The following is a 16,610-nucleotide window of genomic DNA, read 5'->3' as shown; positions in this document are numbered from 1 at the left end:
ATAATTTCAAATATGATGAAAATCTTCAACTGATAAAGGCACTGACTGTACACTCAATCAAAATGCATTTAACTCTAGTGTCCCAACAGGCTGCAGTCTTGCCCCAGTCTCAACACTGGGTCCTATCCCTCAAGGAAGGAACTAACATACCCCAAAATGAAGAAGCACAGATGATGACAATCTCCAGGCTCGAAGACAAGCTTTCTAACTTGCATTTGTCTGGTTTTTTTTGTTTGTTTGTTTTTGTTTTTTGTTTTTAAGATTTGTTTATGTATTATGCATACAGTGTTCTGTCTGCATGTGTGCCTGCAGGTCAGAAGAAGACATCAGATCTCATTATAGATGACTATGAGCCACCATGTGGTTGCAGGGAGTTGAACTCTGGACCTTTGGAAGAGCAGACAGTGCTCTTAACCTCTGAGCCATCTCTCCAGCCCAGACAAGCTTTCTTATATTTGTGTAAGGAACAAACATTTGCTACTTCTCAATACTAGGAAAATATGAAATGGTCATTAACTAGTAGATAAGCTTTTACTTCAAAGAATCAGTCAGAAGTTATACATTTTACATAAATCCAGATTTAAAAAGAAATAAAAATTCTGTCACAAAATTTTTCTACTCATTGATTCCTATTCTCAAATGCCTACCAACATTCTATATTCTTGTACTGCTCTTCCCATCTTAAAGTATTTTCAGGTATCTTAATTATGAGGCAAATATAAAAATATAATGGACAAAGACTAATCTATCACTGTGAAGAGCTGCAGTCTCAGCCTTAGGAAACCAAATCTGACTAGGTCTGAAAAGTTCCAACACTAGCAACCTAACCTTCCCCTGAATATGCCAAATCCTCGAAACTGTTCCACACACTGAAGAACTGACACATAGTGAAATCTTCCTGGGTAGAGGGTGGGGGATGAGGGTCAAGACTCTTCATGATAACAATTATATGCAGAATCATTTCAGTACTAGATATAAATATCCAGAAGACTGAAGAAAAGTACATTAAGGGCTAAGAATGTAGCTCTGTGGTAGAGTGCTTGACTGCCAAGCACTGAGCCCTGAGGCTCAATACCAGGAAGCATAAAACAAAATAAACACAAACAAAAACAAAATCAGAAGCAGCCAGTTGGTGTGGCTGCTCTTGCAGGTACCGTGTTGAATTCCCAGCACCCACATGGTGGCTCACAATAATCTAACTCCATTTTCTTCTAGGCTTCTTGGGAACCAAGGCAAACACTTTAAAATCCAGTGTGCAGCAAATGTCTCAGTCTATTAATTAATGACTTAAGTCATGTGGCCTCCATGATCTACATTGGCTTTTTGGTTTTCTTAGATGAAGCTGTGCATCCTCAATCAGTCCAAATCCTAATGTAAGCTGGACCTGATTATACAGGACTGACCCCAGTTCCTTAGCAGGTACAGTAGGGACTGCAAGTCTGTGACTGCTGTGTGAGTACTTGCCAAGCATACATAAAACCTGGAAACTAAGTGCAATGAGCCATGTCTGGTATCTCAGCGACTGGGAGGTAAAGGCAAGAGGATCTTGCAGTGGAGGCACATGCCTTTAACCACAGCACTCAGGAGGCATAGGTGGGAGGATCTTTAAGAATGAGGCCAGCCTGGTCTACAAAGCAACTTCCAGGACAGTCAAGAGTTACACAGAGAAATCCTGACTCGGACAAAAACATCTTTAGCTACATAGCAAATCTGAGAACAACTTTGATTGCATGAGACCTCATCTCAAAAAACAGAACTTATTCTAACAAGAAAACATCATCGCTGCCCTTCTAATTGACTGCTCCCAAAACATTGCATTCCAAAACATTTCTTCCTCATCACTGATTCCTGGCCCGCCTCTCTTTGTCCCATAATGCTTCACACTCCAAGTTTTTAAGTTACTTAATTGCAGCTGCCCATTAGAATGAGGCAGGAAAATGAATGCAAAGCCTACATGGGCTTCAAGGAAGTTTAAGGAGTAAATCACAAAGGCCTTATGTTCAATACCCCTGGCAGAAAAACCTTTCCAAGATTACTTTTGGACTGTGAGGTGGCTCAGTGGGCAAAGGCACTTGCCACCAAGCCTGATAGCTGAGTTCGATCCTCAGACTCACATGGTAGAAGAACCAATTCTGGCAAAATGCCCTAGATCTCTATACCCACCTGCACACACACATACAAAACAAGTGGACAAATGTAACATGAACATATTTAAGCAGGTATTTAAAAGATTACTTAGAATAAATCTAGTGGGTATAGTGAGTGGCACATGCCTTTAATCCCAGAACTCAGGAAGCAGAAGCAGGTAGATTATAAATTCAAGGCTAGCCTGGTCTACACATGGTGAAACCCTGTCTCAAAATAAACCTAGGAGGAAAAGAGAAATACTACACATTAGAGAAAATAACTCAATACTGTTTGATAAGCACATGTATGTCCTGAGTGTAACCAATAAATCTCCTGTCTTAAATTTTCTTTCTTTTTTATTTTACTTTTTTCGAGATAGGGATTCTCTGTGCAGCCTTGGCTATCCTGGCTTTGTAGACCAGGCTGTCCTGGAACTCACAGATCTGCCTGCCTGCACCTCTCTGAGTGCTGAGATTACCGGTGTGTGTCCAGGTCTGTCTTAAATTTTCAACCCAAGTAACATAAGCAACAGAAAAACTCAACAGAGCTGAGCAGTGGTGGCACATGCCTTTATTCTCAGTACTCAGGCGGCAAGAGACGGGCGGATCTGAATTCCAAGACAGCCAGGACTACACAGAAAAACTGTGTAACAAAAAGCTAGGAAAGGGGGGAAAAAAAGGAAAAGGAAAGGAAAATATCAACACAATGTTTAAGATCAAGATTCAAGACTAGTGTTATAACAATGGAGAATTTTTATGTCAATTTTGTTTGGATGGCTGGGTCCCCTCATTGTGGTCCAGGCTGACTCAACCTCTCATGTGGCAAGATTTTGCTAATAATCTAAGATTGAGGTGACTTTTTCCCCCAGTGCTGGGATTAAAGGTGTGTTCCACCGCTGACCAGCAAAGTGGGACTACTCTTAGGGCTTTTAGAAGGACCTGGTCTCAAAAAAGCAAATAGAGAGGGAAGGAGAAGAAAAGGAAAGGAAGAGGAAGGACAAAAGAAAAGGAAAAGGAGAACCCAAGACTTTAGATGTACAGTTGTAGCTATTTCACAAATGGCTGTGGTTTGCTTTATTTTGTTTTTATTTTATTTTTGTTTTTTAGAGACAGGGTTTCTTCTCTGTGTAGCCTTGGCTGTCCTGGACTCTCGTTGTAGACCAGGTTGAGAGGCCTGACTCTGCCTCTCAAGTGCTGGGATTACATGTGTGCACCACTGTGCCCAGCTATTTTTTTTTAATACTCTTTTCAAAGGCATTTCTGGGCTTAGCCTGCATGTTATGCCTCTATGCCACACACACATATTATCTTTGGAGAGCAGAAGAAAGCACTAGATTCTCTTCAAACTAGCGTTACAGGCAAAGGTTAGCCACCAAGTAACTGCTAAGGCCAGACTGAGTCCTCTCAAGAGCAGCCCGAGCCTCTCTAGCCCCTGCTGTATGGTTCTGAGACAGGGTCTTAATGTAGCCTCAGAATCTAACCAGGTAAGACACCTTCCTGCCTTAGCCTCCCAAGCAAGGATCACAGGCAAATGCCTTGAAAAATATTTTTATACGGGATTTTTAGAAATACTTTCTGTATAAAATATTTCTTTTTTCTCCGTTTTGTTTTTCTGAGACAATGTCTCACTGTGTAGCCTTGCTAGAACTTGCTATGTAGACCAGGCTGACCTCAAACTCACAAAATCCAACTGCTAATGCCTCCCGAGTGCTGGGACTAAAGCCTTGCCTCACCACAACCCTGGCACCATCGCTCAGGCTGGCTGAGTCCCATCAGGGTAACTGAAGCCTCTGACAAGAGCTGCACGAATGATGCTGATTCCCAGATGCTTTCCTCGCCAGTGCCAGAACCTTGGGATTCACCACGTGCATTTATATATTTCTACCACAGCTTTAAAGGGCTCGTTTCTTCAAAACAACATATCTAGGAGCAAACTGAAACCCAAAAAATTATATCCAGTTCCTTGTAATCCTAGTAAGTAGACAGGCCTATAACAGAAAATGAGAGGCAAATTCCCCAATTCCTTTCATGAAAGAAAAAAAAAAACCTATTAGCAATTATAAATGAACACAATAAAAACAGAATGAAAAAGAATAGCAAAACCAACCCCTCCACGCTGACCATCTACGTGTATGGAACGGATGTGGTCTGCCAGGTCTGGGCTAGAGTTGAAGCACGCCTGGCACTGGTCCCAACAACAATTATAGGCAATGTGTTTGCTTGAAGAAGTAGTGCTCCCTTGTCCATTCATCATTGCTGGAGTTGAACGCCCACTGGAAATTGTGCTGTCTACATCCATTAGAGTACTGCTTATGCTACAAGAGAAGAAAAAGGCTGTTACTCCTAGAAATTCACCAACATGAATATGATCTTACAAATAGTGAATCACATGCAACATTCTGCTCTATACAAATGATGCATACTGACCAAAATTCTCTATTCAACTGTAATGCTTTGAAAATTGTTGGCAATAAAGTACAAGGTAAAAACACAACAGTACAACAGTGCCTCAAAATCAAATACAACTCCCAGCAGCATGGAGCTGAGGCGGGACTGCAAAGAATTTGAAGACAGCTTGGGAGAGGGAAAATGAGATATGCTGTGAATATATATATATATTATATATATGTATATTAAAGGTGGGAACACGGGCTGAAGAGGTAGGTAATGACAGAACATTTTCTTAGCATGAGCTCAACCCTACAAACATCAACACTACCCTACCACACAGACACATACACACAGAGACAGTCAGGAAGAGAGAGAGAGACAGGCAGACAGAAACATTTTGGAGAGGGGTGTGTGGAGGGCTCTGAAGTTACCAAAATCTAAATAAGTCTTCTCTAGCCCTTGAGCAAACCAAGAAACTGGAGTTTTAAAGATTTATTTATTTACTATTTATACAGCATTCCACCTACATGTGCGCCAAAAGAAGACACCGTAGTTGTGTAGTTGTGATCCATCATGTGGTTGCTGGAATTGGAACTCAGGACCTTTGGAAGAAAGTCCAGTGTTCTTAACCTGTGAGACAACTCTCTAGCCCCCAAAACTAGAATTTTAAAAACTGCATTTATGCCAGGTGCTTTTAGTCCTAGGAATCAGGAAGCAGAGGCAGGCAGATATCTGAGAGTTCAAGGCTAGTCTGGTCTACAGAGTGACTGTAGGACAGCCAGGATACACACTGAGAAACTCTCTCTCAAAAACCCAAAATAAATAAATTATAAATTTGCATTTCTTGAAACCTCTGAAAGTAACCATTCCCTGGACCTCCCACATCCTAAATCCTGAAGGCCTTAAGACCTGGGAAACAGAAAAACTCGCACAAGGTCACCCCTAATCAGGAGGCAGGCCCCTCCCAACACCATCATACCTGGCTGGCTCTTCACATTTTTAATATGAAAAAGCTCAAATTGGGTTATAAGGAAGTGACAGGGTGGCCTCCACAGCATGTCCAGGGTCCAGTTTCCAGCACCAAAGTTAATTAATTTGAGTTTCAGACCACAGTACACTGCCTATCAAGTGTGAAGACCTTGATTCAATCTCCAGGACCAGAAAGGAAAATGAGAAATGAAAGAGAAACTGCAAGATGGCTCAGCAGGTAAAGGCACTTGCCACCAAGTCTAATGACCCAAGTTCAATCCCCAGGACCCCCATGATCGAAGGGGAGAACCAACAGTCTAGCAAGTTGTCCCTCTCACCTTCACAGATGTGCCCACATACACATGCATGCCAGCCCAGGCACACGAATTGCTCTACAGATGGCTTGCCCATGCATAGCCCTGTGTTCAATGTGTAGTACAATACAGACCAGGCATGGCAGTAGGCCAATAATCATGGCACTTGGTAGGTGGGGAGAGAAGGCCATGAAATGCCACACCATCCTCAGCTACATAGTGAATTAAAACAAACAATCTGGAACTAGCCATGGTACTTCACACCTGCAATGCCAGCACTTAAGAGCCAGGAGAAAAGGATCATGAGTTCATGACCAACCTGGGCTACAGTCTGAAACCTGTCTCAGAAAGTCAACTCCTGCAAAGCTTTCTGACTTCTATACCCATGCCTTGTCATACATGCCTCCACACATGCACATTTCAGGAAATTAAAATATAAAATAAACAAATTCTAAGACATGGCCCAAGTCAATTCTAATCAAATACCACTTTAATATTTATGTGTTACGATTCACAATTTCACTTGAGAAGAAAAATTGAATCACTGCTGGAAATTCAAAACTTGTTTTAGTTTTGAATGACAGGTAGTTGTACATATTTATGGGACAAAGTGATGTTTCAATAACTGTACAATGGAGCCAACTAGGCTAATGAACATCCCCATAACCCTCTCCCAGCTATCGATTATCAGCAATAATCTCTGGAACACAGAATTTATTCAAATTGCAGCACTATGCCCTGTAAATTGTTTTTAAATTATACTTTCTCAACAACAGACATCAAAAGGTCCACCACTGTGATAACAGCACTTCTCTTAAAGGGCTGGAAACGATGAGCATGACAGCAAAGGATTATACTTTCTCAACAACAGACATCAAAAGGTCCACCACTGTGATAACAGCGCTTCTCTTAAAGGGCTGGAAACGATGAGCACGACAGCAAAGGATTAAGGTGCACAAGTTTAGGGAACATGAACCTACCATGAATGCATACTCCAAACCCTTCCTTCAAGAAATGAAGATCTTGCTGGGCGTGATGGTGCACGCCTTTAATGCTAGCAGGAAGGCAGAGGCAGACAGATTTCTTTGAGTTCCAGGCCTGATCTACAAAAAGTGAGTCCAGGGCAGTCAGGGTTACATAACACAGAGAAACCCTGTATCGAAAATCCAAGGGGGCAGAGGGTGTGTGTGTGTGTGTGTGTGTGAAGATCTGACCTGAAGTTTCCAGGAAGACTAAGATCATCCCTAACCTCGACCAGACCAGGCCTTCACTGAAGAACAGTCTTCAGGAGCCTTCAATTCACCTAATTACTACCAACTAGGGAGTTAAGGATGAAACCTGGTAACTAATGCATGTGTGGTACATCTATATGCTATAAAACAAGTATTCTAAGCCGGGCATGGTGGCACAGGCCTATAATCCCAGCACTCAGGGAGGCAGAGGCAGATGGATCTCTGTGAGTTGGAGGCCAGCCTGGTCTACAGAGCAAGTTCCAGGACAGCCAGAAAAACCCTGTCTTGAAAATAAATGAATAAACGAATGAACAGGTATTCTAAAGTTCCCATTTTTCACCTTGATATGACATGTCTGTAACCCTCAGGCAGCCAGAGGAAGGAAAAAAAAAATCACCAGCAATTCTGACCTAGGGTTAAATGGTCCATCTCAGAATGCCAGGTGCAAAGCTCACACCTGGAACCCCTCCCTGAGCTAGAAAGGGAGACTTCAAAAAAGTTCAAGGATTGTCTCCTAGTTAGCTTCTGTTGTCCACTGGACACAACCTTGAGTTACCTGAGGAAGTCTCAACTGGGGACAAGCAGCTTTAAGCAAGTCAATTCCCGGCTAGTCTGAGTGAACAGTGAGGCGCTGACTCAATGATGGAGGGGGGATAAACAGAATGAAACATAAACAAATGACGCTACATATAAAATTATTTTAATTGAATTGAAATTTCATTTCAATTAAGCATAAAATAGAGGCAAAAAAGTATGGGTCTAAGAGCATTAAAAAGGGTCAGAGTGGACAATATAACTAACTGTAAGCTTTCTAGTTGTGCTGTGCTGGGTGGTTTTTGACTGGGGTCTTGCTGTGCAGCCCAGCTTACAAAAGGAATTTTGGCAAATCTTCAACTTTGTGAGCAATAACCAACCTATTCAGTAAATTGTTGATAACCATAAGACCATACAAATGATCCTGAATTATTCTCTTAACTAGGAAAAAAAAAAAAAAAACACATTACTTTCTTAACAGGTGCTTCTCTTTTCCCCTATAATACTGCCACTGACCAGGACACCTCTAGTCAGGCATGGTGGTACACGCCTTTACCGTGTGTCTGAATAGAGGCAGACATAACTGAGTTTCAGGCCAGTGAGACCCCATCTCAAAATCAAATTAAAAACTCAGGAATGAGGGCCTGAGTGATAGCTTAAGGTAAGTGAAATACATGGCTGTCACAGTGAGCTGATCATAAAAAAAAAATCAGAGGCACATTAAAAATCATTAACCAAAACCAAAATCTTACTATTATTACTCTAATTACATCTAGTTATCACAGTAAAGCAAATAGCCAAAATGGGTTTTTCTAATCAAGAATATAAATAATAATAATAATAAAAAAACTGTCTATCTCCACAATGACTTCTCTAGAGAAAGACAAAGGATTTTCCCCCCAAGACCCAGAAGCCTTCACTAAATTGGTCAAAAGGGACTTTATGCAACAATGATGAAATGCAGTCTGTGGAAACAAGCAGGCTGCCTTCTTCTCTGGCCACCCTCACTCCACACTGCACACTGCGTCTTGTTTCTCAAGCACACAGCCCTTCAGCACTACTACAGCCACAATTCTCTGGCTGAACACAGCAAAGCGTTCAGACTAACAGTGGAAACACATTACTTTAATACAATTAATTACACAATAAAGTGTAACCTTTTACTTTGTAAAAACAGTTCTGGGGGCTAGAGATACCATGGTTAAGAGCACTGACAGCTCCTGCAAAGGACCCAAGTTCTTGTTCTCAGCACTCACACTGGGTGGCTGGCTGGCTAACAAGGCTTGTAACTCAGCTCCAAGAAATCTGATGTCTCTGGCCATTCACAGACCCAATGTAGATACAGACATGCAAACCAAAATTTTTTAAAAAATATTTTTGTAAACTCCAGAAAAATGTAATCCGAAAATGACATTTAAAAAAAAAACAAAAACAAACAAACAAAAAAGCAAACAAACAAACAAAACCTCTGCCAGGTACTTACTGCAAAAGCCTTGGCACCTGAGTTCAACACCCCCCAAATCCCACATAAAAGTTAAAGGAGAGAACTGACTCCCACAAGCAGTCCTCTGATCTTTACACACAAATAAATAAATGTATAAAAAGCCTTTTAAATTTTCTCTTTAAAATCTGCCACTGGAGCCACTCGGTGGTGAAGCAGGCCTTTAATCGAAGCACTTAGGATCCAGCCAGAGGCAGGCGGCTGAGTTCAGACCTGGTCTACAGAGTGAGTTCCAGGACAACCAAAGCTACAAAGAAAAACCTGTCCCTGGGTGTGACTGATCATGCCTGTAATTCCAGCATCCAGGTAGCTGGCACAAGATCTTGGTGAGTGTCTGAGGCCAGACTGGTCTACAAAGTGAGTTCCAGGTTAGCCTGGTCTAGCAGACCTTACCTTAAAAACAGTGGGAGGGGACTGAAGAAAAAGCTCAGCAGTAAAGAGGATCCAGGCTGATGTTCAGTGCCCACCCACATGGTGTCTTACATTTGTCTATATCTTTAGTTTCAGAGGATCCGGCCATTGAGTTCAATCCCAAATATCAACGTAATGGAAAGAAACACCCAACTTTCAAGTTGGCCTCTGATTCCAACACCAGAATATGCGCGCACACACACCAAAATAAACCAATGTAGTGGGGGGAAAAAAAGGAAGTGGTGGCTCATGTCTGTGATCCTTGTCCACGGGACACGAAGGAAGGTGGGTCAACATGAATTAAAGGCTAGCCTGGACTAAACAATAAGCAGGCTGCCCCAAAACACAGGCTCACACACAAAACAAGGTGGCCAGAAAAGCAGCAATTGTGTTAAGACGTTTGCATTTGGTTTCGTTTGGGGGAGAGGGGTGTGGATGGCTGTTTAGGGTTTCTCTGTGTAGTCTCAGCAATCCTGGTGGTACTCTTTGAAGATCAGGCTGCCCTCGAACTCAGAAGATATCTGCCTGCCTCTGCCTCCTGAGTGCTCGAAGTAAAAGCATGCACCACCACCACCTGGCAGAGTGGCTGGTTTTCTGAGCCAAGATATGTATATATGAGCCTCGGTTGACTTGAAACTCATGTGGGCTAAGCCAACCTAATATTTGCTTGATGATCCTCCTGCCCCTACCTATCAAGAGATGAGATTACAGGGGAGCTCCACACTCCCCATGTAAACTGTAGCTTTTGAGAGTTTAAAAGTTTGTTTCTCTCACAGGTGAAAAGCAGTTAAATGTATCAGAGACTAAAAGAGAAACAGAAAAAGCTTTGAGCTGTAAGAAGCACTGGCTACTTCTCTTCCACAAGACTGGGTTTAATTCTAAAACCCATACAATCCAGTCCCAGGGCTCCCAATAGAACCAAGCACACATGTGGTGCAGACACAAATGCAGGCAAAACATCCATACACATAGATTAAAGAAAATACTTACCAGAGGTATATCTGGCTCAGAGAGCTCTGGGGCTTTCCCTTGGCTCCTTCTCAGATCAACTCTGGGTGAAACCAGCCAGTCTATATTGATGCCATACAAAGTGCCCTATGCAAGTGTTGAGGCACTGGGCTACCTGAAGTTCCTGCTGACTGCATCACTAGTCCAAGCTGAAATGGCATACGGTCCACTGCACCACTACCCAATTCTCCACTGCAACTCCCACCATAACAAATAACAGGAGGTAAAGCTTAAAATCTAACATTTTCAACTTTGATTAATTAAATTTGCGGAGCTAGGTGTTAGGTGTGATAGGTCTCTTCTGTTAATCCTAACATTTGGAGAATGTGTTGTGGTAGAAGGATCAGGAGCTCTAAGCTAGTCAGACTACAACTAGCATAGACAACATTGAGACCTTGTCTCAAAAATAAAATTATCTGCTAGGAGCTATGGCCAAATCTACTTTGGAAAATCTACCTTGGAATTAAAAGTCTAAATGTCAACATACAAGATAGATCAAGCCAGAAGTTGTCACCCTATCTTCCAGACCAAAAAAATCTTACATCACATTCTCATAAACACACACAGACACACAAAAATAAAATATTTTAAAATAATATCAAATATGCTTTAACCTATTTCTTGTTATGATAAAACATGTCACTTAATCGCTTCAGAAATTGGTCACTTATCACTACAATATTTCTAACACAAGGCTGGAGGATAAGTCATGGTTTAAGGGCAAACACTTTTTGTTCTTCTGGTCCTACAACAGGTTCACAACTGCCTGGATCTCCATCTCCAGGGAGACCCAATGCCTCAGGCCTCTGAAAGCGTTTGCACCCTCCAAGTACAAATGCACACACATAACTAAATCTAATTTTAAAAAAATCTTTTAAAAACAAAAATGTCTAACTCATGTTTGTAAATGACACCGTTAAATTAAATATTCTAATACCTAAGCATTTCTATTTTTTCGATAAGCAGAACAGATACTTAAGAAATTTCCATAAATGCTAAGGCATGGCAGATTAACTCAAACGTTCAACATTTTTTCCCTCTTTTTTCTTTTCGAGACAAGGTTTCTCTGTATAACCATCCTCTCTCTGCCTCTGCATCCACATTACTAAGATTAACGGCTTACACCACCACACCAGGGCTTTTCTACCAGAAAAGTTAAAGATTCTAGTACAAAAAGTTCAAAAGATAAAGGTATTGCTGTCACAGGAATGCCTCTTTTAAAAAGAACTTTTAAATTACTGTATCTTTCTAATTACGAAACTTACAACTCACTTCCATGAAATATAGAATGAGTCCACAGACTGGTGCAATCTAAATAAAGGCAAGCTCAAAGTTTAATTATGCCTCCTAGGCAGCATGATAGCTCACACCTGTAATCCCAACATTCAGGAGATTAAGGCTGCCTGCCGCAAGTCTGAGGCTAGCCTAGATACACCAGGCCAGTCTAAACCAGAATCAGACTCTGCCAAAAAACAAAGTATAGATCCTTTCCAAACTTTAGCTCTGAAACACAAAACTCAAAGCCAACAGGAGGTATTTCAAAACCATCAAGGCTACAATCCAATTTCACTAGTACCGATTCCCCACACAGGTGAAAAAGCTACTACCCTGAAACGATGACTATAGCATTTTTTCATTTGCCAATGTTTAACAGCATCAAGGAAGCAAGAATGGGCCAGTGAGTTAGCTCACTCAGCAGGGAAATGCATCTGCTGCAAAGCCAGCTGACCTGGGTTGGATTCCCCCAATTTATACAAGATGTTGGAAGAGAACCAGCAAGTCCTCCTTGAATTCCACAAGTGTGCAACATGCACTCGCGCTTACACACACTAATAAATAAATGTTTAAAAGATTAAAGAAAAAAGAAAGCAAGCATATCTCATTTTTTTTTTAACCTTATTTAGCCTTTTGGCACCAAAGTTACTCTTCACTGATATTCAATACCAAATGAAAACAATTTACCAATTTAACTATTGTTAATCAAAAAATTCACTGTCTTCTGAAAGGAAGTGATGGAGGTGGGGGAGCGCAACATAGAGGACATGGCTCTAGGACACTTGTCACTTGTTAGTTCATGTGAACTATTGTTGGCCGGAGCTGTAAACCTCTCCAGCCATACCTCCCCCTGCATGGGGGACTTTATTGCCCCTCCCCCAAACCATGTTGTGGACAGCTCCCAAGGAATATCTCAGAGGTCTAACATAGGCATGACCAGATCCAAGCTTTCTATAAAGCAGGTATAGTCCAGCATAAAGAAACACAAGGATCTGGGTTTGAGGCCAGCTGGTCTACACGGTCTACACACGTAGCTCCAAGATAGACAGGATTGTATAGATCTAAAAAATAAAGGGGAGGCCCACAGGCTCCTCCCATGCCCAGTCTTACAGTGTGGACATAGTGTGAGCAGCCAGCTTCCTGCTCCTGCCACAATGCCTTTCCTGTCCCTATGGCCTGTATTCCCCAGATCCCAACCCACCCCTGCCCAAGAACTATAAGCCAAAAAAACTTTCTTTCTTAAATATTAAAGTGAACTATTTAATTAGCTACGAACTACCTGATTTAAATAAAGTGAACTCTTGTGAGGAAGAAATGAGTTGCAAATCTTGTTTTACACCCAACTGCGTCTTAAGGAATTCTGCTTCCCATCTGCTAAATGGAAGTTAAAATAACCCCTTCTCGTGCGTCATAACTGTGAGGGTGAAATGAAGAGATGGCAAACATGCATGTGCACACTAGGCAGAAGAATTGGTAGATGTCACCGACAGACACATACACGGCAGTGCATGACAGCACATGCTACACTGTGCAATTTCAATCAACTGGGTGCTTCTCAAGGACAGACAGACAAGGTTTTACTGAGTAACAGCTTCCTGCAGCAGAGAGCAGCCCCCCAAACAGGTTGCCCCGCGTGAACTTTTCATTTCTGTTAAAGATACTATCTTCCCCAACTGTACCTACACCGTTCAGCACAAGTTTTCTAAAGGAACAGTGAGTAAATTTTCTAAAGAGCAATCTGTTTTACATCCACTGGAGAGTTTTTTTGTTTTTGTTTGCTTTTTTCAAGACAAGGTTTCTGTGTGGCCCTGGCAGTCCTGGAACTCACAGAGATCTGACTGCCTCTGCCTCCCAAGTGCTGGGATAATAAATGTATGCCACCACAACTCGGCTCAGGAGCCTTTCTTAAACTAGATATATGGTGGCTCCCACATTTGGGAGGCTGAGGGTTTCTGGGCTAAAAAGTGAAACCCTGTCATAACAATGTTGGAGGGAGGAGAAAAAACAAGTATTTACTTGTCTTATTTTTTAATCCAGAGATTTTTTTTTCTAGAATATTTCCCTATCACTAAATATAACATGCTCATCTTTGTTAGCAACCAGAATTCCTAAAGATTTCAAAATGCTTTAACTTAAAAACCAAACCAAAATTCAGGTGTGGTGGTGGGTGCAGGTGCTAAGGTATATAAAAAAGGCTAGATTCTCAACTGGGTTATATTAGCCAGACACCCCAACCACCAAAATTCAACCCAAGGAGAAAAAACACTATTGGTTTATAAATTTCAATCATCAAAGCACAAGCAGATGGTGAAAAATAACTGCTAATACACTTTAGGAACATAATAGGCGTGAGATTCTTTTAAACGTATATTAAAAATCGATCAGTTCGATTATGAAATTTTACAAAGCAATCAAAAACTAGAGCAGCAACCAAACATACCACATTTCTTAAATGTTCTATCCAGAACGTGCTCTAGAAAAGCACTAATTCCTCCAAAAACCTCCCCCATTCGTGACTTAAAAAAAAAAAAAAAAAAACACCAAGCGGGATTTAAGTATCACAGTATAGTGCCGTTTTTTTAAAGCCACAACATAATTTTTTAAAACCTTCATGGCCTTATCTAGTGACTCCAATTCTTTCCGATTCGACAAAGTTACTGTAAAGGGCATCAATTCACTGTTCCTTTCCACAATGGTCTTTCTGTTTTAAACTTTCGCCCAGATTTGATGACCAAGATTCAAATCCCCATAGAGACGATATAACTGACATATAGGAGAGCAGTGATTACATATAATGGACCAACAGTGGTTTTTTTAAAGTAAAGCAAAGCCAGGGCTGGGGTCTCCTCCCTGCACAAGTTAGTTCTGTGAGATCCAGGAGACCAGCCATATTGGAAAACACTTGTCAATTACAGTTCTGACAAGTGTTCCCGCACACCGATGCACGAAGCTAACCTTGTGTACCGAGGTGTACATCAAGGGCCTCGGGAGCTCGGCTGGAGCGTCCGGGCCGCTTTGGGGGGCTGTCTCCGGGATACAGTCGTCCTTCGGTCCGAAGGGAGTGCCGCGCCAAGGGAAGGAGGGTGGGGAAAGGAGAGTTGAGGGGGATGGTGAGGAGTTGGAAGCCGCTCAGTGGCGAGAGAGGGGCGCGGCGGCCGCCAGGGATTTCCGAGTTGAAATCTGGGGGAGGGGCCGAGAACTCAGGGGGCGGGAGATCGTGGAAAGTCCCCGGGAGCTGGGGTCCCAGAGTTGGGGGCCAGGGGGAAAGGGATCGCGGCGAAGACGTTCCCAAAGCGAGCGAGCGACGGGCGGGCGGGGTCGGGAAGGAGGCGCAAGGCACGAAAAGGACTGCGGCCAGAAAGTCCCCCTGGTCCCCTCGGCGAAGCCCCGGAGTCTACTTAGAGCGAGGGGCTCGCTGCGGGGCGGTCCCCCTGGCCGGATCCGGGTCCAGGAGGTGGGAGATCGGGCAAGGGAGCCGCCTCAACAGGGTTCAGAAGGAGTCCCCAAGACAGGGTCCAAGGGGAGTCCCCTGGGTCCCCTCGGTGGGGTCGGGGAGGAATTCCCTAGACGGGATCCACGCAGACAGAGTGCCCTCCAGAGTCAGGAAGGAGTCCCCCGAGTCCCCCGGACGGGGTCCCGGAGGAGTCCCCGTGGCGGCGCACTGACCTGTCCTCCGAGTCCATCCGGCTCAGCGGCTCCCCGTCGGACGACATCTCCAGGCTGCCCCGCCGGCCCCCGGAGGTCGCGCTGCTCCCGCCTCCCCCGGTGCCGTAGCCCTCGTCGCCTCCGCTCGACACCACGCTACTGCTGCTACTACCGCCGCCACTGCCCGGGCCGCCCGGGCCGCCCCGCGGTCCCTTGGGCTCCTCCAGGCCCTCCTTCCCGTCCCCATCGCCGCTGCTGCTGCTCGCCGCGCCCGGGCTCAGGGAGCGCGTCTCGTCGCCGCTGCAGCCGCCGCTGCTGCTGCCCACCAGGCTCTCGGCGCTGCTCTCCTCCTCGGCGCCGCCGCTGCTGCTGCCCTCGTCCTCGTCGTCCTCCTCGTCGTCGTCCTCGTCCCCGCCCGCCTGGCTGGCGCTCTCGGGGCTCGGCTCCGACATGGTCTCCGCCTCGCCGCCCCCCGCGCCGCCGCCCGCCCCGCCGTTCAACAGCAGCGCGGCCACCGCCTCCGCCTCCGCCTCGTCGTCGTCGTCGTCCTCCTCCTCCTCGGGCGGCTCGGCCCGGCCGCGCGCCGCGGGCCCGGGGCTGCCGGACGGCAGCGGGCTGAGGCGGGAGAGCTCCTCCAGGTCGGCCATGTCGGCGAGCGCGGCGGCCATGGCGGCGCCTGCTGCTCCACCGCCTCCTCTCGCCGCCGCCTCCTCTCGCGGCGCGCCGCCTCGCCCCCTCCCGCCCGCACGCCCCGAACTCCTCTCGGCCGCGGCCGCCGCAGAGCGGGAGGAGGGCCCGCGGGCCTGCGTCAGGCTGCACACGCGCTACGGGGTCCGCACTGGGACACGAGCCGCAACGCGCGCACTCACGCGGAGGAGGCAGCGCGCCTGCGCGGCGGCCGGCGGCCACGCCCCCCGCCGGCCCCGCCTCTCAGAGTTTCTAGCTGCCTTCCCACGCCTTCCCGCGCCCGTTGGCGGCGGGACGAGCCACCGAAACCCGAAGTCGGCGGGGGTTTTCACAGCCCCGTACTTCTCTAGAGAACACCATCCGCTCGGAGAGTCTGGGAAGTGTGTTCTGCAGAAGGGGGCCGTAGATGGAGCAAGTGTCTGCCTGGCCTTCTGAGCGCCTGCCGTACTCAAAGACGGGCCACAGAAAGCGTGCAGAAAGTAAACGGCTTTTTTCGAGGCGTGGAGCCTGAGAGCAC

At 45.0% G+C, this 16,610-nt stretch overlaps 1 protein-coding gene across 1 annotated transcript in view; it reads right to left on the bottom strand.

Moving 5' to 3' along the window:
• Window positions 1-16,253, bottom strand: part of Aebp2 (AE binding protein 2) — a 33,782-nt gene extending 17,529 nt beyond the window's left edge. The window contains exons 1-2 of the mRNA XM_021658978.2: window positions 15,428-16,253; window positions 4,234-4,441 (exon numbers count right to left, since the gene is read on the bottom strand). Coding sequence (XP_021514653.2) covers window positions 4,234-4,441; window positions 15,428-16,074 — 855 coding nt within the window. The 5' untranslated portion in view covers window positions 16,075-16,253. The remainder of the gene's footprint in view (window positions 1-4,233; window positions 4,442-15,427) is intronic.
• Window positions 16,254-16,610: the final 357 nt, after the last annotated feature.

Source organism: Meriones unguiculatus, chromosome 5, assembly GCF_030254825.1.
Source record: "Meriones unguiculatus strain TT.TT164.6M chromosome 5, Bangor_MerUng_6.1, whole genome shotgun sequence".
Classification (NCBI taxonomy): domain Eukaryota; kingdom Metazoa; phylum Chordata; class Mammalia; order Rodentia; family Muridae; genus Meriones; species Meriones unguiculatus.
The sequence above is the reverse complement of the archived record's forward strand: the minus strand, read 5'-3'. Positions and strand labels throughout refer to the sequence as shown.